Source organism: Saimiri boliviensis, chromosome 18 (genome assembly GCF_048565385.1).
Source record: "Saimiri boliviensis isolate mSaiBol1 chromosome 18, mSaiBol1.pri, whole genome shotgun sequence".
NCBI classification, from domain to species: domain Eukaryota; kingdom Metazoa; phylum Chordata; class Mammalia; order Primates; family Cebidae; genus Saimiri; species Saimiri boliviensis.
In genome coordinates this window covers 4,137,791-4,162,187 of record NC_133466.1, presented here as the reverse complement: position 1 = coordinate 4,162,187, position 24,397 = coordinate 4,137,791, and the positions used below count along the sequence as shown (strand labels likewise).

At 50.4% G+C, this 24,397-nt stretch overlaps 1 protein-coding gene across 4 annotated transcripts in view; it reads left to right on the top strand.

The window, feature by feature from the left end:
• The window catches only part of UMODL1 (uromodulin like 1), a 64,583-nt gene extending 40,836 nt beyond the window's left edge, over positions 1-23,747 (top strand). The window contains exons 11-20 of one of the 4 annotated variants that reach the window (XM_074389231.1): positions 1,179-1,291; positions 4,844-5,057; positions 6,786-6,923; positions 7,627-7,943; positions 9,868-10,013; positions 10,558-10,794; positions 11,211-11,370; positions 12,355-12,439; positions 18,169-18,371; positions 22,844-23,747. In XM_074389231.1, the coding sequence (XP_074245332.1) occupies positions 1,179-1,291; positions 4,844-5,057; positions 6,786-6,923; positions 7,627-7,943; positions 9,868-10,013; positions 10,558-10,794; positions 11,211-11,370; positions 12,355-12,439; positions 18,169-18,350 (1,592 nt within the window). In that variant the 3' untranslated portion in view covers positions 18,351-18,371; positions 22,844-23,747. Of the gene's footprint in view, positions 1-1,178; positions 1,292-4,843; positions 5,058-6,785; positions 6,924-7,626; positions 7,944-9,867; positions 10,014-10,557; positions 10,795-11,210; positions 11,371-12,354; positions 12,440-18,168 lie in introns of all 4 variants that reach the window. The other 3 variants (XM_074389230.1, XM_074389229.1, XM_074389232.1) reach the window with 3 other exon arrangements.
• The last annotated feature ends 650 nt before the right edge of the window (positions 23,748-24,397 follow it).

Below are 24,397 nucleotides of genomic sequence, written 5' to 3'. Positions count from 1 at the left end.
CCCTGGCCTGGGAAGTTACATAACAGATGGAGTCCACGGCGTTAATTGTGCAAGTTCATGACCAGCTGGAGAGGAGGGAGATCAGTGCTGGCTGGGCAGTCAGGCATGGTGGCCCTGGCATCTGAGAGCCGGAGCTGGGCCTCCGAAGGTCTCAGCTACTCTGGAAGGGACAGGCTGCACGTGGGACCCCGAGCCTGCAGACACGTCTACACCTGTTCTCACCTGTACGCCTGTCCTGCTGCTGATGGCTTTCAGACTGGGCTGCCCATGCCAGCCATGGAGACTGAAGCAGAGGCCCTCAGGGGCAGCAACAATGATGTCAAGGATGTAGAGTTTGGGGTTGGCCTGGGAATGCATAGCAGAATGGCTCTGTGGTTTGTCTTGAGCCTTCGTGAGAAACTCTGGGGAGGTGGACTCTAAGCCCCTGAGAGGAGAGCTGTGTCTTTCTCCTTCACTGTCTAGAATGCCTCTGGCACATGGCAGGTGCTTCACAAATATCTAGAGGGACTGACTGAACATTGGCGTGGCTGCCATGCCAAGGCCAGGATGGGGTGGTGACATTCCTGGGCTACGTTTATGTGCCACATACTCCTAGACACCCTCCATGGAGGGAAAAGATTCAGATGGAACAGGTGATACCAAAATGGGGATTGCCCATAGACCAGGGGAGGCGGGGCTGCTGGGGGAGGAAGAAGGGCTGGTTCTAAACAAGGCCCCTGGGCACCCTGTGGCTATACGGGCTCTGAGCAGAGACCTGGCCAGGGTCCTGAGTCCTGGTGTGCCTGGGACAGCCCAGTTTGCACCTGTGGCCCTGGCAAAGTTATTTAATGGTGCCTCCACGTGCTCTAAGTCATGCCAGCTTGCTGGTAAATTGTTTGAACATCCCGGCATGGGTAACAGCAGCAAGGAAGGAAGGCTGCGTGTGTGTTGTGGGGAGAGTTGCAGGGCCTGAGCTGGCTCTGGAAGGTTCTCCCACTGGGCTCAGGCTTTGTCTTGTGTCCTCCTGAATCTGATGGGCTGCCTCCCCGGGCCCCTGGCACTATTCCTTCCTTCTAGAGCACAGGCCAGCCTTGGTGTGATGCTCTTCCCGGCGTGAGAATACGCTTTTTAAGACTGAAATGACAGTCTGTTATCGAATACATCGCCAATTCCAAATGTGCTTATCCTCCATCCTGCAGTGGCCCGGAAGCTCACTGGAAAGGTCAGAATCGCAAATGTCGAGTACTCAGAATCATTTGGTAATGCAAGCAGCCAGGAGTATCGACATTTCCTAGAACTGTTCTTCGGGACGGTGAGTTGGCGATATCAGCCCTTAATTCCTTTCGGGAGGGAAGGGGTGGAAGGCTAATTGAATTCTAAGCCAGGTGCCGTGGCTCGTGTCTGTAATACTAGCACTTTGGGAGGCAGAGGCGGCGTATTGCCTGAGCTCAGGGGTTCGAAACCAGCCTGGACAACATGGCAAAACCCCATCTCCACCAAAAAAATACAAAAATTAGCCAGTCCTGGTGGCGCATGCCTGTGATTCCAGCTACTCGGGAGGCTAAGACAGGAGAATCTCTTGAACCTGGGAGGCAGAGGTTGTAGTAAGCAGAGATCATGCCACTGCACTCCAGCCTGTACAACAGAGTGAGACCCTGTCTGAAAAAAAAAAAAAATTCTTGTTTCATCCAACTAGGAATTTGGCTTATAGGTCCTATGAACTCATTTCTGAAGGAAGCCAGGACTTTAAACTCTGGCCTGGCTCTCTGAGTGTCCCTGGATCCTCCCTGGCAAAGACACAGTCAGCAGACACGACCCTTCCTCTGCCACATCCTTGCTTCACATGGTTTTCTGTCCGGTGAAACCTGTTTGTCAGTTTTGGAACTTATGAAGCAGAAATTCCGTCCTTGTTTTTTTTTTTTTTTTTTTTTTTTTTTTTAAGCCTTTAAAAAATGAGGTCTATTTCATAGACCGTAAAATCTTCACTTTTGAACTGTAGAGTTCAGTAGTTTAGAGTGTTTTGCAAAATTGTGCAACCATCACCACTATCTAATTCCAGAACATTTTAATCACCCAAAAAGAAACCTCACACCCATTAGAAGTTACTCCCAGCTGGGCACGGTGGCTCACACCTGTAATCCAAGCAATTTGGGAGGCTAAGGCAGGTGGATCTCCTGAGGTCAGGCATTCGAGATCAGCCTGACCAACATTATGAAACCCCATCTCTAATAAAAATACAAAAATTAGCCGAGTGCGGTGGCATAGGCCTGTAATCCCAGCTACTCAGGAGGCTGAGGCAGGAGAATTGCTCGAATATGGAAGGCAGAGGTTGCAGTGAGCTGAGATCTCACCATTGCACTCCAGCCTGGGCAACAGAGCAAGACTCCATGTCAAAAAAGAAAAAAAAAAAAGGAAGTCACTCCCTCTCGATACTTCCTCCAGCCCCTGGTAACCACAAATCTGCTTTCTATCTCTATGGATATGCCCTGTGAACATTTCAAAGAAATGGAACTGTGCAATATGTGACTTTTGTGTCTGGCTTCTTTCAGTTAAAATGAGGTTTTCAGGTGTCATCCATGTGGCAACCTGTGTCAGAACTATTTATGTATTTATTTTTTTGAGATGGAGTTTCACTGTAGTTGCCTAGGCTGGAGTGCAATGGTGTGATCTCGACTCGCCACAACCTCTGCCTCCCGGGTTCAAGCGATTCTCCTGCATCCTTTCTTATGGCTAGGGCACAACCTTGTCATGCAGGCTCATCCATTTATTCACTGACAGGCACTGGGTGGCTCCCCCATTCTGTTATAAATAATACTACGTGGCCGGGCATGGTGGCTCACACCTGTAATCTTAGCACTTTGGGAGGCCGAGGTGGGCAGATCACCTGAGGTCAGGAGTTCAAGACCAGCCTGACCAACATAGAGAAAACCCCGTCTCTACTAAAAATACAAAATTAGCTGGGCGTGGTGGTACACGCCTGTAATCCCAGCTACTTGGGAGGCTGAGGCAGGAGAATCAGTTGAACCCTGGAGGTGGAGGTTGCGGTGAGCTGAGATCGTGCCATTGCACTCCAGCCTGGCAACAAGAGTGAAATGCTGTTTAAATAAAATATATATATATATATATATATTGCTGCGATGTCCTTCCTCAACAAAAGTTCTTTTCCTGCTCTTTCCTACATTCTTCCCGGCCATCCCCTCAGCATTCTCTGAGATTTTATCTGTTACCATTTAGTGACATGCATTCTTATGGACTTTTTGAGGTATAGGGAGTGCCCTTGTTGTAATCTAGTGATTTTGTTTGCCTGAAATCTCACATGGTAGCTTTCCCTGAGTCTGGGAGTTTAAGACTCAGCATAGAGAGGGTTTGACACTGCCACCGAGTGGTCTGCTGTGGTAACATCATAGCAGGGCTGGAACCCCCAGTGCTGCACCCGTGGGTGAAAAGATGCCGTGGCCTTCCGGAACAGTCCCGATGGCTTAGCTCATTCCCAGCTCCCAGTGCGTGCATTCAAGAGTTGCTGACAGTTTGACTAATAATATGGTTTGATTAATAATGTGGTTTGATTGATAAGGTTGAATAGTAATTACAATATTAAATAACAAATGCTGAATCCTTCCACCTGGTTCTAGCGGCCAAACGAGGTGGCTGCATTTCCTTCCCGAGTTTCTTGATTAATGTTTCCTCTTCGAGCCACTTCCTCCTTTGCCCAATTTTGGGGATGCTGTTCTTCTGTTTGCCTAGAATTTCAGGACAGCAAGTAACTATACAACTTAATCACAGAAGTAGGATGTTAAGAGACATTTCCGGGTTTCACTTGCTGGTAACCGCAGACGTGGATGTCCAGGAGGTATTGTCTGTGTGCCTTGGTCCCTGGTTCTGCGCCACTTCCTGGAACTTTGCTTAGAGGTTGGTTTGAAATGCAGCTGAAAGTGACATTAGTCCAAGACTATGACAGAGGGAAGAACTGATTGTGAAGATGATCATGAAAACAGTCATCTGCCCGTGCCAACTGAGGGCAGCTGGGGTCTCCCTGGGGTTCAAAGTCTCTGAGGGGGACGATGGATCTCTTCCCCTTGGTGACTCAGAGGCCAGGAGGTGAGTCCGTGACCCGGGCCTTGGGCCACTGCACCCGTGAGGACAACCCCCGGAGGAGCCCTTTCCATGGGAGATTTGCACTGTGGATGATTGATGCTCATTACAAGATTATTTGCCTTTCTGGGTGTTTTGACCATGATGGGTCAGCGTGGAATCATATAGTGTCTGGTGTGTGACTCTGCCCGAAGAGACAGAGTAGAAAGCAGGCTGTTCGGGGGCAGGAACCCACTGTCCTAATAGGGATGGTGGAAATGCTCATGGGAAACAGTCTGGGGACAGGCAGGGAGGGAGGATGAAAGGGGGCGTGTTCTGCAGTGCCAGGAGCAAAGGGGCTGTTCCAGAGAAAGCAGCGGAGATGGCCTCCCTCCCCACCACCCCGCACTCAGCCCCCTGCCCTCCGTGGCTGCAAACCAGGAGTATGAGGTTCTAAAAGCCCTTGTGAGCCCCCAGCAAATTTTAAGCCCCATAAGGAAGGGTCTCTGCCTGTGCCCCGAGTCCCATCCTCTACTCACAGGTGTTCTTCTGAAGCCGTTTGCTGGTGTAGGGGGAAGCAAGGGCTCTTCTCATATCAGAGATGCTCCCAGGCATTTGTGCTGGGCTTGAAAACATGGCAGACGGGAAAGGGCCCAGATCCAACCTGTGGCTTTGACCTTTGTGCCACGGGCCAGCCCAGCTGCTGGGCAGACTCCCAGGAGGAACTGCCTTGGGACAGGCACCTGTTTTCTCTCAGCACGGGGATCCCGTCACGTGGCCTCTTCCCCCACAGGTGTGGGGCTCCCTGCCAGCTGCCCTGCGTCAGCACGTGGACGCCGGCGGGGTCAGGATGGAAGTCACTGGAGTCACCAACGGCAGCGTCGTGGTGGAATTTCACTTGCTGATCATCGCAGACCTGGATGTCCTGGAGGTGTCTTCTGCATTCCTCACCGCCTTCCAGACCGCGCCTCTGCTGGAGGTGATCAGAGGAGACACCTTCATACAGGGTACGGGAGGCTGGGACGGCGCCTCTCCCACGTCCCGGAACCAGCACTTCTGAAAGATGCTGTGTGGTGGCCCTTCCTCCCCCAGAATTAGAGGAACATGTGAAATAGAGGGACATTTCTGTCCCTCCCTCTTATTGTGATGATAATGTTTCGAAGGTTGAAGTGTTGAAAACATCTTCAGGTGAATCTGCAGATCCCCGGGGGTGCTGTCTTCTTTCCAGGTGTGCCGCTCCTCGGCTGCCGGTTCCCAGGGGCAGAAGGCAGATGTGTCCCTCTCTGCAGCCAGACTTTCTTCCAGGCACAGTTCCCACGGAGATCCCATAAAAATAATTAACAAAAAAAAGCAGGGAGAAAAAGACAATGTAGATTCTTTTCTCTGATCATACTTGAACATAAATGATGAATGGCTTATAGATACATGTATCAGAAACCAAAGACCTTTTAAAAATTGAAGATGAATATATTTTTGATGTTTAGAATAAGGACTTCCTAAAGAAAATACGATTTTCAGAGGAAAAGGATGAGATACTGACTACAGGCAGAGATAGATCAAAATAAAAGCACAATTTTAAAGCAAAGTAAACAAAAAACTTTCAGTAATTTGATGACGTATGGGTATCCCAAATATGTAGAGAGATCATACAAATTGATGGTAAATGCCAAGATCCTGATGGATAAATGCACGGAAGAGCTACACAGATGAGGTGCAGAAGCAGTAACACCAGTGGCTAACACGGACGTGGTGACCAAAGGCTTCCCTATTAAAACGCGTTGCACTTTTTGAACATCAAACTGCAAAAAAGGTCTTTTTTTCTAGTGGTGAAAGTGTAGTGAGGCAGGTGTTTACACAGATTACGGAGGGGAGGAGGATGTGCTCACGCTTCCTGGAAATGAATTTGGTGATGTAAGCCAAGTGCTTTCACAGTGGCCATCCACTTTGATTCTGAAACATCACCTCTAATGACTGTCCTAATGAATTTAGTCTCAGTTTGGACTGTAGTTTAAATGCAAAGATGTTCACCTTCAGCGTTGCTTTCAAAGCCAAAAAGTTGGAAATCGGCAGCTGGTCTAGTGACAGAGAAGGTGCTCAGTTACCGCATGTCCCTGCCCCAGGTTGTTGAGCAAACATGGGAATTTGCATGCTGCTAGTTGGTGGCAGAGGCGACCTCTGCTCTCAGAGCATGCCTGCGTTTTAAAGGGCCGGAAGGAAGTAGGCCCACATGCCAACATGCCCCTGGCCATGCTTTTCTGGTTCTTATCCATATTCTGCAGTAAACCCGTTTTGCTGTCAGTAAGCAACTGAGCCTCACGGTGACAGACAAACAGCCTGAGGGCCTTTTGCCCAGGGTTGGGCTTACAGCCTGGGTGCCTTGGGCTTGACCAAGATGGGTCTCAGGGCCTGGGTATCTCCTGGTCACTCCCTGGAACTGAAGGGATGGCTCTGCTCTGCCCAGATGCCCACCCCCGACGCCAGCCTTGGGCCAGACTCCTCCTCCCAGAACAGCCCTGCAGACATCCCAAGCCCCTCCCAGCCCCAGCAGCAGGAAGCCTCCCGACCTCTTCCAGAATTGGCGAGCTTCAGTGTGGACTGCTCTGGCTGGAGTTTCCAGCTTTGTCTGTGAGATGCACAACACCCCCCCTACCCCCCGCCGTCACCCCCAAGAGGTTGCCGGGAGCCTGCAAGTCCCCAGGGGTGTTCTTGTGTTTTCTGTTCTAAATATTGTGCAGATTACGATGAGTGTGAAAGGGAGGAGGATGACTGTTTGCCGGGGACCGCCTGCCGAAACACCCTCGGGTCTTTCACGTGTAGCTGTGAGGGAGGAGACCCCGACTTCTCTGTACAATATCCCGAGAGACCCTGTGAAGGTAATGTCATCATTTTTTTCTGGAATACTGTCTCATCATCGGGTTTTTAAAAGACATTCACGTGCAAAGGGCTTCTTGTCCCTATGAGGTCGTATTTTTATGCCCTGGGCAAGTTTGCTGTGTGTGTGAGATATGGGCACACGTGTGTGTATGAGACGTATGTGTACATGCGTGTGTGCATGTGGGTGCATGTTCCTTCCCATTCTTTCATACGTGTCCAGGCTTCTGGGAGGTGCCTTATCTCTCCGAGTGCTAGCTCTGATATCCATGAAGAGAAAGGGCATACGCACATGAGGCATGAACGCACAGATGCTGAGCGACGGACTTGTGAAACACGCAGCCGTGGACAAGTGACAAGGGGAGTTTCCTCTCGGCCACTCTTTCCAGCCAGTACTTTTCCTGTTAAGAGGCACCTTAGTGGATTTAGTGTGTGTATACACTGTGTGTGTGTGCATGTGTGTGTGTGAGTGTGTGTATGCACTGTGTGTACGTGTGTGTATGTGCACGTGTGTGTGTGCATGCATGTGTGCATATGTACCTGGCGTGTGTGCACGTGAGTGTGTGGTTGTGGCTGGAACATGCAGTTCCCAGGTGTGGCTGCTGCAGAGTGCAGGGCAGCTCCACCCTGCTCCTCACTCCCTCCTCTCCATGCCAACATCAAACACAGAGCCACTCTTTGCCTGTTCCTCTTTGTGCCTTGCAGGTGACTCAGCTGGCAACGAGAGCGCCACCAGCCCGGAGAGGCCCCTCACCACAGCAGGGTCCAAGGCTGCCTTTGTGCAAGGCACCAGCCCCACGCCCCAGGGCCTGCCCCCACGGCTGAACCTGACCGGAGCAGTCAGGGTGCTCTGTGAGATTGAAAAGGTGGTTGTCGCCATCCAGAAGCGCTTCCTGCAGCAGGAATCTATCCCTGAGTCCTCGCTGTATCTGAGCCACCCCTCCTGCAACGTGAGCCACAGCAATGGGACACACGTGCTCCTGGAGGCCGGCTGGAGCGACTGTGGGACCGTCATGCAGAGCGTAAGGCCGGGAGAGCCGGGCTCAGGATGCACGCCAGGGCGCAGAGGGCCGTAGGTCGCATGGGCCTTGACATGGGGGGTCAGGCAAGACTCTGCACTCCGAGGGGAACCCAGCAAGGGGGGTCAGGACAGGGCTGAGCTCTCAACCAGGGACCAGGCTACACCCCAGAAGCAGAAGGAAGATGTGAGTCCACCCAGCAGGGACTCTGGTGCAAAGTGCCTGGGGCAGGCTTCAGAATCAGGGCTTAAAACTCCTCCCTGCACAGACAGGATAGAGAACCAGGGGACCGGAAGAGGCAGGAAAGCCAAGCTGTCGTGTGTGAGTGAGTGTGTGGGTGCCTGGCGGGGTCTGTGGTCGTGTGTGGGTGAGTGTGTGGGTGCTCGGTGGGGTCCGTGGTCGTGTGTGGGTGAGTGTGTGGGTGCTCGGTGGGGTCCGTGGTCGTGTGTGGGTGAGTGTGTGGGTGCTCGGTGGGGTCCGTGGTCGTGTGTGGGTGAGTGTGTGGGTGCCCGGCGGGGTCCGTGGGAGTTTAGGGTCAAAGCTGCCCTACCTGGGAGAAGCAGCCCAGTCCTTGTGGCTCTGCCTCTCGAGGTGCCTTGCAGGGGGCGCTGCTTCTGGTTGGGGCTCTGGACACACCCCCTAGTGGGGACAGGGTGGCCTCTGGCACTGGGCGGGGCAAAGCCGGCAGATGAAACCCATAGCCCACTCCCTTGGGCATGGGGTGTCAATGTCTGGGAGCCGACAAGGTAGGAACGGGGTGGTGGGGTGTCCTCAGCAGGAGGCTGGGATGTGGACCTTGAGGTTCAGTAAGGAGCTAGCCCTGGGGAGCAGAGGCCAGAACATCCCAGAGGCGGAGAGACGAAGTGGGGAGGTAGGGACATCAGGTGACTCCACGGTGTGGAGCCCGCTTGGAGCCTGGAGCCAGGACTGAGGGTGGCCAGGAAGCTGAGGGACTCAGATGGACGGTCCGAGGCCGCCACAGAGCACGAGCCTGCCTGGGAGGCACAGCTCATTCTGCTGAGCTCATTCCCCTCCCTCGAGGGCTCCTCGGACCCTCCCTGGGCTGAAGGAGGGACCTGCACCATTTCAACAGCTATAAAACGTTCCCCACCCCCTCAGTCCCTCAACCTGCACAACTTAAGGGGAACTGCCTGGGATTAGTTTTTACTCCCTTAAAGATTCTTAGATGCCCAGCAGGAGGCCAGGCAGTGGCAGCCCCAAGGCCTGTCTGCAGGGGTATGGGCAGTGAGCCGTGGCTACTGTGGCTTCTCAGCAGCTTCCATGGTGAGGGAGGTCTGGGGTGATTGGTGCATGTGGCCCAGGCTGCTACAGCATCCTCAAGCCTACGCAGGGCTCCTGCAGGGCTGTGGGGCCAGGTGGAGGGGCTGAGGGTACAGGACAGCCTGCCTGTTGCTCAGAGCACCCCCGCACCCCCGCGGCTCCAGTGGAGAGGCAGCGCCTCCCAGGACTGGGGCTCTGCAGCCAGCAGCTACCTCCGTGTTTTTCTGAGCTGAGCTACACCTGGCTTGATTATTAAGTGCAGCAGGGTTTGGGGCACGTGGGAAGAAAAGGGAAACGTGTCTCTGATGAGTCACCCAGGCCCTGGAATCCACAGGAGCTCTTGGAGGTTTTTGACATTTGTCAGAAACGAAGTTTCCCAGAAAGGCTTATTTGTGCAACTGCCACGAAATCCGCACAGGCTCAGGTTCTGCCCCTCAGGGTCAACAGGGAATCAGCAGAGGCCGACCCTTAGCTCTCTTAGGCAATTTATGGTCGGGAGAATCGCCAGGGTCTCGATGCTTCTGGCGAGAGGCTTTAGAAAAGACCCCTACCCCCATCCACCGTAGCACCTAGAGCCGTGGTCCACAGCAGGGCATGGGGAGCCGGCTGGGGCCTGGGAACTCCTCACACCCCGTTTTGTGATCAGAACATGACGAGCACGGTGGTGAGGACCACGCTGAGGAACGACTTGCCCCCAGAGGGCATCATCCACTACCTGAAGATCCTGAGCCCCATCTACTGCGCCTTCCAGAACGACCTGCTGATATCCTCCGGCTTCACCCCAGAGTGGGGGTAAGGGAGAAGCGCCCCCGCTGCTCCACACCACGTGCCTCTAGAGCACCTGCTGTTTGAGAGTTCTTTGGGGTTTCAACCACTTAAGGACCCTTCCTTGAGATGGAATATGCAAACGGGCTGCATATTCATGGCCGGGCTGCATTGGCAGCTGCTGGCTCCCCAGCCTTCATTCCCACTTTCCACTCAGGACCAGCCGGAGAAGGCCAAGTATGTCCCCTGGCCAATCCCATCGGATGGGCCCACTTGCGGTGAGCCACCGGCGCCCCCCTCCCCCGCCACAGCCTGCATCAGACACCACTTTTTCTATGCTGGGTGGTCCCCTCACCTGCCACCTCCACCATCAGAAGTGAGGGAGGCGACCCCTGGACCAGCTTGCCCTGAAGAAGCGGCCTCCATGTGCTCTCGTTTGGGGTTGGTGGGTCTTCTCGTTCATTCACACGCTCCTCTGGAGCTGCATGTTGCGGGGGAGAAGTGGGAACGAGAGGGGCTGTGATAATGCACCTCCTGGAACACACCTCCTGCAAGCTGCTCCCTCTTGCAGGGTTTACACCGTCGTCGAAGACCTCCATGGTGCTGGGCATTTTGTTACCGAAATGCAGTTGTTTGTTGGAGACTCTCCCATACCTCAGAATTATAGTGTGTCTGCCAGCGATGACGTCAAGATCGAAGTGGGGCTCTACAGGCAGAAAAGCAACCTCAAGGTGGTCCTGATGGAGTGCTGGGCAACCCCGTCCAGCAACGCCCAGGACCCGGTCACCTTCAGCTTCATTAGCAACAGGTAGGGCTCAGGAGCACAGGATCCCCCATCCAGCGATGCCCCGTCCAGCATTACCAGCAGGTAGGGTTCCGGAGTGCAGGTGCCCTTGTTCAGCAATGCCCAGGGCTTTGTTTCTAACAGGTAGGGCTCAGGAGTCTAGACACCCCCATCCAGCAATGCTTCGTTAACAACAGGTGGGGCTCGTGTGGGCACTGCTGTTGTCTGGCCTGGCCGTGTGGCTGGCTCTGGGCTCTGTGGGATTTCTAGGCAAGGGCTGTCAAGGACCTGCATGTTGGGGAATAAATGAGGCGGCCTGGCCTCGACTTCCCTGGAGCCTGTGGGATCTGTGAGCATCTTCAGATGTAGTCGTGAGTAAGCTCATCTGAGGACAGTGGGACTTGCTGACAACCAAGGAGTGCCATTTCCTGTCTCCTCAGCTGCCCCGTGCCCAACACATACACGCACGTGATTGAGAACGGCAACTCCAGCAGAGCCCAGTTCAAGCTGAGGATCTTCTCCTTCATCCACAACTCCGTCGTCTACCTGCACTGCAGACTCCGCATCTGCATGGACTCCCCTGGGGCCACGTGCAAAATCGTAAGTGTTTTTCTGGTTTTCTAAGCAACTGGTTGGATTCGTGTTCCTTACTGTTACAACGAAAGGCTCTGTTAACATGTCTGACAGCTTCGTAGGATAGGGCTTCACAGAGTTATTAGCACACTTATAATTTAACAAGAAAGGACACTTTAAAAAGGAGCTTTTCTACTTCCCACACGTATTGTCGCGGCTCTGGAGGCAGGAAGTCGAAGAAGGAGGTGTCAGCCAGGCTGGTTCCCTCTGAGAGTTATGAAGGAAGGATCTGTCCCAGGGCTCTCTCCGAGCCTCTGGCTGCCGGGGGCGTTCCTTGGCTGCTAGATGGCATTTTCGCTGTCTCTTTGCTTCGTCTTCCCTCGGCAGACATCTGTGTCTGTGTCCAATTTTCCCCTTTATGTAAGGACACCAGCCATAGTGGATCAGGGCCCACCCTGCGGCCCTCAGCTTGATGATCTGTTTCCAAATAAGGTCACATTCACAGGGGACCGGGGTTTAGGACTTCAATCCCTTCTCAGAGGATATGTTGCAGCCCATCTCAGGCATACAGTGAGCAGGTTCCACAGTGTCACTGAGCCAGGCAGTCTTCTCTGTAAGGCCAAGATGTAAAGAGGAGCGAATGGCTGCTGCAGCCTTTGGAGAGCACAGAGGGACTCTGAGGCCCGTGACCAAGACACGCTCCTCAAGGGATCCAAGGAACCTGCTCTAGGAACCGAAAGCAGCTCGGGGGTCTGCTCCAGCCTGCTGCGCTCGCAGACCTCACCTCTTTCTCCACTGATGCCTGGGCCTGCCTCTTGTAGCATCGGGCCCCCCAACCCTGGTCTCACCAGGTCACCCACTCTTCTGGCTAAACTTAGCCCCCCTGCCTTGCAACTTTCAGCAGGATAAAATCGTATGAATCAGGTGATCATCCTTGATCGTGAGCTACTTTCTCATAAATGTTGTTCAACTAATTTGATGTTTCTCTCCTTGGAAAAAAACCCAACCCAGAATTGCAATAACTTTCGGTTGCTGAAAAATAGTGAAACCCCTGCCACACACCAGATGTCCTGGGGACCCCTCATTCGGTCTGAAGGTGAGTTGATCATTTGGTTTAGTCAACTAAGGAAAAGATGCAGCCAATTCCTTTTCACCAGCGTGTGTACAGAAAAGCAACTGTTTTGAAATGTGGGACTCTTGAGAGACTTCTGAAAGGCTTGTAATAATAGAAACGCTAATAGTAAATATTCACTGAGAGCTGCTACATGTCAGCATGGCGCTAAGTTCTTCACATGCAGAATGTAACATGCTCCTCTCAGCAACCCTGGGGAACACCATCTATTACCATACCCATCTACGGATGAAAAGACTGAGGCTTCAAGAGGCCAGGCACAAAGTTACATAATGAAATGTTTTGAGCTGCTTCATATCAAGCCAGGGAAGTTTTCTGACACTAGGTAAATACATCGAGTAGGTTTTTAAGATAAGAACTCAAGCTATAATCAGGCCATGCCAACTTGTGTGTGTGTGTGTGTGTGTGTGTGTGTGTGTGTGCATACGTGCGTGCACAAATGTTTACCCATTTATCCATTTATCAAGAAAAAGCTGTTTTATTCAAAAGACGCAAAATATGGCATATCTGTTCCCCCTCAGTTTAAGACTTCCATCAGCCAATTAATTACACTGCATGCATTTTCAAAACCCCAAATCAGTTTTCCAGAAAAACATTTTATTTTCTATATGGTCTATTATCTTATTTTGAAAAAAAAAAATTGGTTTGGGGGAAATTGCATGCTTTGGGTATTGAGAGAGAACTCACTAGTTGTCCCATGGTGTCTGTCCTCAACTCCTTTCATGGGAATCAAGTCCCCAGCTTTTACTGGCACATGGCTGCCAGAAATAAAAGCTGTAATTCCAACCTCCTGGCAGTGACGTGTGGCCATGTGAATAAGTTCTGACCGATGAGATGTAAACGGAATAGTCACGTGACAACATTTAGAGGTACACCCTCCTCAAAAGATGTCTGTGCCCACTGTCTGCCGCTTTCTTTTTCTTCTTCCTTTTTTTTTTTTTTTTTTTTTTTTTTTTTTAGATGGAGTTTAGCTCTGTCACCCGGGCTGGAGTACAGTTGTACGATCTTGGCTCACTGCAACCTCTGCCTCCTGGGTTCAAGTGATTCTCCTGCCTTAGCCTCCCAAGTAGCTGGCATTATAGGTGCCTGCCACCACGCCCAGCTAATTTTGGTATTTTTAGTAGAGACGGGGTTTCACTGTGTTGGCCAGGATAGTCTCGAGCTACTGACCTCATGATCTGCCTGCCTCAGCCTCCCAAAGTGCTGGGATTACAAACATGAGCCGCTGTGCCCTGCCTGCTGCTTTCTTCCTTAGGGCCATGGGGCCCAGTCCTTGGAGGGATCTGGCTTCCCCAGGACACTGTGGGCAAGGGACCAAGGCAGGCCTGGACTCTGACCTCACTTTTATGCCAGGAAGAAAGAAATTTTCACGTTCTTTAAGCCACTGCTATTTTGGTTTTCTCTCTTTCTTTCTTGCCCTTTCTCTTTCTTGACTCATCTGCTGGTTCTCATCCAAAGCATTTGGGAAACTAAAAAAGTAGACACAGGTCCCAGGCCACACCCAGGCCTACTCACTCAGAATCTCTGGGTTTGGGTCCCAGACCCCTGGGCTGATCATCAGGTGACGGTCAGTTGAGGTGCTGGGACAACCCGCTTCTCCTCACTCTTCATTTTCTTGGGTCAGCCTATTTCTTTCACCCTATAAGAAAGAGCTTATGTATGAAATGTGTTCTCATTAATAGATAATGTGTTCTTTCATGAATAGAAATTAAACTTCTCGTTCGTTCATTGATATTATAGGGAATGCCATGACTAGGGGATGAAAAGCATGAGGCCTGGAGTTGGGACACCTGAGTTTGATTATAGAGTCTGACACTTATGAGCTGTGTGGTTCATCCATCATCCCCCCATACATCTATCTACTCATCTTTCCATCTGTCATTTATCCATCCATCCATCTCTCCATCCATCCATTTATCCATCCACCTATTCATTGATCATCCATCCATCCACCTATTCATCCATCTATCCATCTATCATCCACACATCTATCATCCATCCATCCACTCATCTATTATCCATCCATCCATCCATCTACCCATTCATTCATTCATCCATCCATCCACCCATTCATTCATCCATCTATCATCCATCCGTCCATTCACCCATCCATCCATCCATCCACTCATCTATCATCCATCCATCCAGTGATCATCCATCTATCCCTGTATCATCCATTCGTCTATCATCCATCCATCCATCTACTCATCTGTCATCCATCCACACATTCATTAATTCATCCATCATCCATCCACCCATTCACCCATTCATTCATTCACATATCATCCATCCATCCATTCATCCATCCATCTATCCACTCATCTATCATCCATCCACCCACTCATTCATTCATCTATTCATCTACTTCCATCCATCTATCCATTCATCTATCATCCATCTATTCATCCATCATCCATCTTCCATCCATTCATCTATCCATCCATTCATCCATAATCCATCCATCCATCTATCCGTTTGTCTATCATCCATCCATTCATCTATCATCTATCCATTCATCCATCCATTTATTCATCCATCAATTCATTCATCTATCATCTGTTCATCCATCCATCCATTCATCTGTCATCTATCAATCCATTATCCATCTATCATCCATCCATTCGTTAATCCATCCATTCATCTATCATCCATCCATCCATCCATTCATCTCTCATCCACCCATTCATCCATCTCATCCATTCTTCTATCATCTGTTCATACCTCCATCATTCATCCATTCATCCCCCATCATCCATCCATCTGTCCATTCGTCCATTTTTCTATCCATCTATCCACTTATTCATTAATTCATTCATCTACTATGTTTCAGATGCTCTGATTTTTCTTTGCAACCTGCCCTGCCTACCTCATAAGGTTGTTGTGAGTGTCTAATGATAGCTAAGAATCCTTTGTGAGGCTAAGATTGGTGAGGTTGAAAGTAGGCTCCTTGGATTCAAAGCTTGACTCTGACACTTAATAATTTTGTAACTTTGTGCATGCTGCATGTGAATTGTGCCTTATGTGAAATGGAAATAATAATTCCTACTTCATACAGAGCCTGGCCCATAGAAGTTATTGATAAGTGCTACTTTTCACTTGTAACCAGTAGAGCACTGCACTGGCATAAACAAAGCAGGAAGCACCAAATGTAAAAAGGGTGTAATTGCTCAGGCTCAAAAACAATGACTACATATTCATGTTGCTCGACATTCTTTCTCATTGTGTTGGTAGCTTTTGCTTGATCTATAACTGTCATACAAATACACAGCAAAATCCTTTAGACACATGGAGTCTCCCAGTTGGTGGGGACTTGACTACATTTTAATAGTGTGTATTAACAGAAACGTGGTTGGAGACTGCAGAGGTAAGAGAAGGCTGGCAGACAGTTTCCTGAGGACCTCACCTCCATCCACAGCATCTGAACTCCCATGCTCTGTCCCTGCCATCACCATCACCTCCACTTCAGGGAAGAAATGAGAACAACTCAGAGATTTTAGGGAATGTGCCTAAGCTGACACAGCTGGTACCTGCATGAGCTGGGCCTGAGAGTGCAGATCCAGGCTGGTTATCACCCGCCCTCTTCTCTCTGTCCCCAGGGCACTGGGCTGGTTTCATTTTGCGGCTTCCCTCCACCCCAGCCCTCACATCATACTCACGATGTCCTGGCACCTCCGTAACAAAATCTCACAGCCTGGGTGGCTTAATCAACAGAAATCTGTTTTCTCCCACTTCTGGAGGCCAGAAGTCCAAAATCAAGGTGCTGGCAAAGCCACAGTCTCTTGGAACCTTGTAGGGGGAGTTCTCCCTTGCACCTTGCTCGTTTCTGCTGGCTGTGGTCAGTCTTCGGTGGACCTTGGCTCGCATCTGCCTCCCTCCAGTCTCTGCCCCCGTCTGCACACAGCCTTCTGCTTGTGTGTCCGTGTGCACACAGCCTTCTTTTTGTAAGGACACCAGCCATGTAGGACTAAGGGCCGATCTACCTCAGTGTGGCTTCATCTTAACTAATTGCATCTGCAACAATTCCATTTCCGAAGAAGGCCATGCCCCACAGTACTGGGGGTCAGGATTTTTTTGGGGGGGTTAAAACAAGATTTTGTTTTCAATATTTAATTTTTTATTAAATAAAATAATTTTACGTATTTGTGGGGTACCTATTTTGATATGCACAATCTAGTGATCACATAAGGGTAATTAGCATGTCCATAATCTCAAACATTTTTTTATTTTTATTTTTTATTATACATTAAGTTCTGGGGTACATGTGCAGATCACGCAGGTTTGTTAGATTGGTATACATGTGCCATGGTAGTGGTTCGCTGCATCCATCACCCTGTTATCTACATTAGGTATTTCTCCTAATGCTATCCTTCTCCAATCCCCCCACCCCCTGCTATTCCTCCCCATCCCCCCAAGTCACCAGGCCCCAGTGTGTGATTTTGCCCTCCCTGTGTCCATGTGTTCTCATTGTTCAACACCTGCTTATGAGTGAGAACATGTGGTGTTTGGTTTTCTGTTCTTGTGTTAGTTTGCTGAGAATGATGATATCCAGTTTCATCCATGTCCCTTCAAAGGACATGAACTCATCCTTTTTTATGGCTGCATAGTATTCCATGGTGTATATGTGCCACATTTTCTTTATCCAGTCTGTCATTGATGACCATTTGGGTTGGTTCCAAGTCTTCACTTTTTTTAGTTTTCACTGTGAACAGTGCTACAATAAACATACATGTGCATGTGTCTTTATAATAGAATGATTTATAATCCTTTGGGTATATACGCAGTAATGGGATTGCTGGGTCAAATGGTATTTCTATCTCTAGATCCTTGAGGAATCGCCACACTGTCTTCCACAGTGATTGAACTAATTTACACTCCCACCAACAGTGTTAAAGGGTTCCTGTTTCTCCACATCCTCTCCAGCATCTGTCTCCTGATTTATTAATGATTGGCATTCTAACTGGTGTGAGGTGGTATCTCAATGTGGTTTTAATTTGCATTTCTCTAATGCCCAGTGATGATGAGCTTTTTTTCATATGTTTGTTGGCTGCATACATGTCTTCTTTTGAAGTGTCTCTTCATATCCTTTGCCCACTTTTTGATGGGGTTGTTTGTTTTTTTTTCTCATAAATTTGTTTAAGTTCTGCATAGGTAGATTATGGATATTAGCCCTTTGTCTGATGGGTAGATTGCAATTTTTTTTCCCCATTTTGTTGCTTGCCAGTTCACTCTATTGATAGTTTCTTTTGCTGTGCAGAAGCTCTGAGTTTAATTAGATCCCATTTGTCTGTTTTGGCTTTTGTTGCCATTGCTTTTGGTGTTTTAATCATGAAGTCTTTGCCCATGCCTATGTCCTGAATGGTATTGCCTACTTAGTTCTTTAAAAACAGGTTTAAAATACAAAAGTCGATTTTCTGCTGATTCTTGAAGCTGTATCATTGTAGATTGCTATACAATTCTCTCTACTTTTACATTTAGACATTTTTATGTAAAAAATAAAAAGAGAGAAGAGAAATAGCAGGAAAACATAAACTGACAAATAACATGTAAATATCAGAAAAATGAAGGCAAAACCGTGAGCAGTAGAGTGTCAGGACTCAATAAAGCTTCGATTCACCAGGACGATAAAACACACACCGTCTATCGCCTTCCCCGCTTCGGGCAGATCTCTCACCTGTGGCTGTCTCTTCCCCCAGGTGAGCCTCCACGTGCAGAAGCAGGCCTGGGCGCTGGCTATGTGGTCCTCACCGTGGGGGCCATCTTTGTGCTGGTGGTGGGAGCAGCCACCTTTCTGATCGTGCGCTATCAGAGAACAAATGGGAGATACAACTTTAAAATCCAGTCCGACAACTTCAGCTACCAGGTGTTCTACGAATAGGAGGTGCAGGCTGGCAGGAAGGTGGGTGTGGAGTGGGTGTGTCTGACGCGTGGGTCCTGCCTTGGCCTCCCACGGTGATGGGGACGGCAGAGTGGGATTCGGCCAAGGGTAGATTTGTGTGTGTGTCTGTGTTTTGTGGCCCTTTACGGGTTGTGCAGCCTCCCTTGTGAAGAGGCAGCCACGAGCAGGCAGAGAGGGGACACCACAGGTAGATTGGTGAAGGTTTGCTTGCTTCACACGCTCGCTAGACTGGCTTCGTGATACCAGCGTGTGACACGGGTGACCACAGGACCCAAGTGCCCACCACAAATCCTGTCTCTGCCACTCACACTCTGGGCCGCCCAGGCAAGGTCTTGAGCCTCTTGATGCCTCGGTTTCCTCATTTGTAAAAGGAAATGTGGTAACAGTCCCGGCCACGTACAGGGTGTGAGATTGAAATGGGAAGATGTGCAAGAGGCCCCGTATGGGGTCCGTCGCTGACGGAGCCTAATGATTGTCCTCCACTGAGTGTCCCTGAAACCCGTCACTCGCAGGGATTGTCACACGTGGCATGGACACCACAGTGCACCCACACATCTCGCTGCTCAGGCCCACAGCCCCGACTTGCGTATGACCTTTGGAGGCTGATCAGCCCTGTGGACTTGTTTTCCCTGGGTCTGCACATAGTCCACCACAAATGAATGACAAGTGTGATGGAGGCAGGATCGTTAGTATAAACCCTTAGTGGGAAACACCAAGACTGTGACTTTTGTAAAGATTTTGAGGTTTTTCCAACAAAGAACATGCCTGTAATCCTAGCACTTTGGGATGCCAAGGCGGGAGGATCACTTAAGCCTAGGAGTTCAAGACCAGCCTGGGCAACATTGAAAGATCCCATCTCTACCAAAAAAAAAAAAAAAAAAAGGCACAAAAATAAGCCAGATATAGTGGTGCACACCTGTGGTCCCAGCTACTCGGGAGGCTGAGGTGGGAGGATCGCTTGAGCTTGGGAGGTGGGGGTTGCAGTAAGCCGAGACCGCCCCACTGCACTCCAGAGGAAGACCCTGTCTCAAACATAAATAAATAAATAAGAAGAAGAGAAGGGACCACAAGGCTCATCTGGCAGGGTGTGTGAGTGCTGCCTCCAAATGCTCTAGAGGTGCCCGTGGTTAGGGAGATGATGCAGGGGGCTGGGACTGACCTGGGCCCCACGCTGGGCTTTCGCCCAGGCACCGCTCCCTCACCCGCACGTTCTCCCTGAATCCGCCTCACCTGGCAGGACTCGGCCACTCAGGAGGCAGAACTGAGCAAGGCTGCCGTGGTCCGAGTGTTTCTTTGGCAGGTGACTGCGTTTTCATTTTTGTTGTTGTTGTTCTCTCTCTACTTCTCTTGCAAAAACCTTTACATGAGAGAAGCCTGCTTCATGGTAACTTCAAATGGAGGAAACGGAAAATTCCCCCACGGACCTGACTTGCCCAGGCCACATGGAGTGAGGCCAGCTCTGGGGCACCTTCCCGCCACGTGCCGCCACACTGGCCAGCCTCCCCAGAAGCCACCACCAACTTCCCCAGCTCCAGCGGTGTTAGGGGAACCAACCCTCTCTCTTCATGCCCCTGTTAGCTGCGGAGGTTGCAGACCATGGGAGGAATCTCCTCTCCCGTCGGAAGTGCATTTCCTCTAGCATGAGGAATGCTGCTTCCCTGGGGAAGCAGACGGTTTTCCCATCCAATTCAATTTGATTCAACAAATGCTATTTTGTGAAGGTTTCTCCTGGTCCCCCTGGTCTTCACCCCAGGAAACACCTTCCCATGGACCCATCACTACTTCTGCATTAGGCTGGTCTCACGCTGCTATGAAGAAATGCCTGAGACTGGGTCATTCCTAAGAAATGAAGTCGGCTCGTGGTTCCACAGGCTGTACAGGAAGCATGGCGACATTGGCCTCTGGGGAGGCCTCGGGAAACTTCCAACGATGGTGGAAGGCCAAAGGGAAGCAGGCACGTCTCACATGGCTGGAGCAGGAGGAAGGGGTCGGGGCAGGTGCTACAGACTTCTAATGAGATTTGGTGAGGACTCTACCGGGAGACAGCACCAAGGGGATGGTGCTGAACCAGTCATGGAGGATCCGTCACCGCGATCCAGCCACCTCCCGCCAGGCCCCACCTCCAACATGGAGATCACATTCAACATGAACCGTGGGTGGGGATGCAGATCCCCCCAATACCAGCTGCCCACTCTCTAAGCCAAGACCCCAAATGAAGAATGTTCTGGATGCCCTCGAATGGCGGGCAGGAAGGCCAAGCATGCTGCTGCTAGGGTTTTCCACCCACGTATTCCCAGACCTGAGCTGCCTTCTCTCCAGGATTCTCCGCAGGCAGCTTTCTCTCACTGGCTCCCCCAAACAGGCTCTTGGGAAAGGAACTACATTATCTTCTAACGTTAGCAGCACCTGAGAGTGGGACATCGCCCTTAGCGCTGTGCACTAGCATCCTGTGTTATGGATGGGAATCCAGGGCAGAAAGGGATAGATGTCCCAGGTCACGTGGCTAGGAGGTGGCAGAGCTGGGACTACATGGGATTTCCATTTGGCTCTGGGGTCAGCTCTCTTAGCTACCAAGCTTAGAGCCTTTCTTTCTGTTTTTGTTTGTTTGTTTGTTTGTTTTTACACAGAGTCTCAGTCTGTGGCCCAGGCTGGAGTGCAGTGACACAACCTTGATTCACTGCAACCTCTGCCTCCCGGGTTCAAGTGATTCTCCTGCCTCAGCCTCCCGAGTAGCTGGGACTACAGGTGCATGCCACCATGCTCAGCTAATTTTTGTATTTTTAGTAGAGATGGGGTTTCACCATGTTGGTCAGCTGGTCTTGAACTCCTGACCTCAAGTGATCCACCAGCCTCAGCCTCCCAAAGTGCTGGGATTACAGGCATGAGCCATGATGCCCAGCCACCTTAGAGCCTTTCTAAGGCCAGTATGCATGTGACTGATGGGCCCTTAGAACAATGCCCTTGCCTTTCCCCTTCATCAGAGACCTGGAGAATTTGTATTTTAGCAGTTGTACAAGGGGGTCCATAATTCTTGCAGTGGGGGCACAAGGTGTCCCAGTTTAGAAGGAAAAACTGTTGTGGGTACAGGGAAAGAACCTTCCCAGGATCTCTGAGCCTCCCAAGGAGGCAGGCGCTGCTCAGTTGTGGTCTGGGTCCTCAGCCATCTATGAGATTCCCAAATGGGGCAGGAGATAGCAGTGAAGTTTCAGTTCAACTGTACACTCTAATAGAGAAAAATAAGTAAGCTTCCTCAGCTTGGTAGCTTTTGGCCTCTGGTTTGTGGCCCGTGGGGTTTGGGTCATGAAGGCCCCCTCGTCATCAACCCTATTGCCTTCCATCCTGGGCAGGAGATGTTGTCACTACCAGCCTGCCCCTCTTCACCAGGCAGGCAGCTTCTCCAGCCAAGCCTGTCTTGCCTGTGCTCAGGTCCTTATTCTCTTGAGATAACAGATGTGTGAAACTGAGTTGTTTCACAAATCAGCGAAGTGTGGTGGACACTGGCCCCAATCTTAAAGTGAGGAAACGGGGCCCAGAGAACTCAAGGAACTCCTCCCAGGTCACACAGCACAAGTCTACAGCACACATCTCCAAAAGGCAACCTCCATGCTGCCCTCACTGTGCTACTGCATCAGAGAAAATGCCACCCGCTGTGGATGTGAGTCGGCCAATGTGAGAGGGATGCTTGTATAGCTTTGTCTTAGCCCCTCTCCTGCCAGGACTCCTGGTAACTACTGTGCCATTATTCTGGGGTCTCAGAACTCTTACATCACAGACGGGGCCAGTGCCAGAGGCCAGTCACCTCCCCAGGTAGAGTTACGAGGAAACGTCATTGCCTCTTATTTAATATTGAAGATGTGAATCCCAGCAACGCGGCCAACGTTTGTCTTGCTAGCTTTCTGAGGAAGTCTGGTGGGTTGGCGCCAAGGTCATGCTGAATGTCCCCTCCTCAAAATCAAAACATCCCAGGGAAAACTGGCCTCTCGTCTTTCCTTGTTCTCCTGGGGCTTCTGTCTTCTGAAGTGAGAACTGTCTCATCACTAGTTCTAAAGTTCCTGCAGACATCTGCTGTTTGAAAACCGTCAGCCAACCCACCCACCCCCTGCCAGGTTGGTCCTTGGGCAGCCCCACTCAGAGATGTTCCCAGAGTGCCGGTGGGTCCTCCATGGATGGTGCAAAGGTGCAGGGGCCCCAGGCGTGCTTGTCCAGCTGAGGTATCTGCCCCAGCCACCTCCACCCCCTGGTGTGGTGAGAGCGTCACCCACCTGAGAGCAGGCACAGCCCCACGGCCCCCGTTACACTGTGCATGCTGGTAGTGGCTAGATTTTCATTTGGGGCATCTGTCCCTCTCCGGTACGCATAGACGCCACGCCCTCGGGTTGGTGGTTTTTCCAGCACGCATCCTCCTGGGGCTTCTGTCTCAGCCTCACCTCTCCTCCCTGCAGGCTGACCCGGGTGACCTCTTCGTCCAGCAGGTCGCCGTGAGTCAACCTGCCTCCAGGACCTTGGCGCTTCCCCGGCGGGCTCCCCCGGGATCCCCGGTGTCTCCCTACACCTCCATCCATCCCTCGGTTCTTAACTCTTCAAGCCTTAATGGGGGGCTGCTCTGATGGGTGTGCACTGCCAGCACCTGAGTGAGCCCAGAGAAGATGGCAGCAGCCACTGTCTTCCCCCAAGAGGCAGGCTGTCCTGTGGGTCCCAGAGGAGCCACACCTCGCAGGCAGGTGAAGGGGCTATGAGAGATGGGGGCAGTGCTGGGGGTGCCCGGGCTCTACCACCACCCACACGGCCCCCACAGCCCAGACCTCCCAGACCTGTGACCCTCCACAGCAGACCACGGAACCCTCCTCCTGGGCTTGCTCTCCCGTGACATCCATCGCTCTTTGGCAAATACAGAATATTCCACATTCTCAGAGAGACCTGGCAGTGCTCTTAATGCTGTTTTAAAAATAGGCCAGTCTTAGAAATATACTGCTGGTGTTATTTTTGGTGGATGTTTATGCTCATCAACTTTTCTCCTGTGTACTAAGGTATTGCTTTTATTTACACAACAGCAACTCAAAAGGCACTCCATTAATATGACAATCTCTTTAGTAGTAGAAATAACATGTACACATGACTCTACATTTTTCTAAGCATTTTCACAGCCATTTTTTTTTCACATAAACTGACCACAGGAGGAAGTGTGATTTACTCACTACACAATGAGAAACCAGAGGAGACAATGAGTTACTTAATTGAGGACACAGAATGAATTAGCAAGAAAATGGTTCTAAAATATAAGCATTTTAGTCTAGCATTTTCTCCATTATACCATCCTGAGTGATAATGCTTTGTACTTTATTTGAAATAAACTGGAATTGTATTAGATAGCCCATACCTGAAAGTAGAGTGTTTTTCCTCAGGGAACTTAGAACTATAACATGGCCTTAGTTTTCAATCCATGATATTAACTTTGTTGAATATAATTAATTGTCATTCATACAGAACATTTGGGGAAAAGGAATATTTTGATTTACTGGATATTCTCAGAGTCAGTAAAGAATGACAGTGGGTAATATGTGTGGATCACAGATTCTGATAAGTAGTATCAGTTGCACAGGACACTGCAATGTGGCTGGTTGTGCTGGATGCGCCATTTGGGATGGTCACATTATAGGATCACTGGGCCTCCACCGAGGGCTGATGCTGTGTCGGCACTCTGGGGAGGCCAGGAACACACCTCTGGCTCTTCTCAAGTCATGTCCAGCTGCTCTGATATCAGCTGAGGAAGTTTCACTTGTCTTTCTTGGAAGGGCGCGACATATTCAGTAAAACTGAGTGTTGAGCCCCATGACCGTGTGGCTCATTGGATTTCAGATAAAGTCATTGGTATACATTTAAAAATCCTGTCTTTTAAACTTTGTCTACAGCTTTCATGTAATCTTAATACACATGCCACGTCTGTTCATTTGTGTTTTCTATAATAATGAAAACGTGGTTTCTTCTCATCCTACCTCCCCCACCCAAGTCTATTCTTTGACAAATAC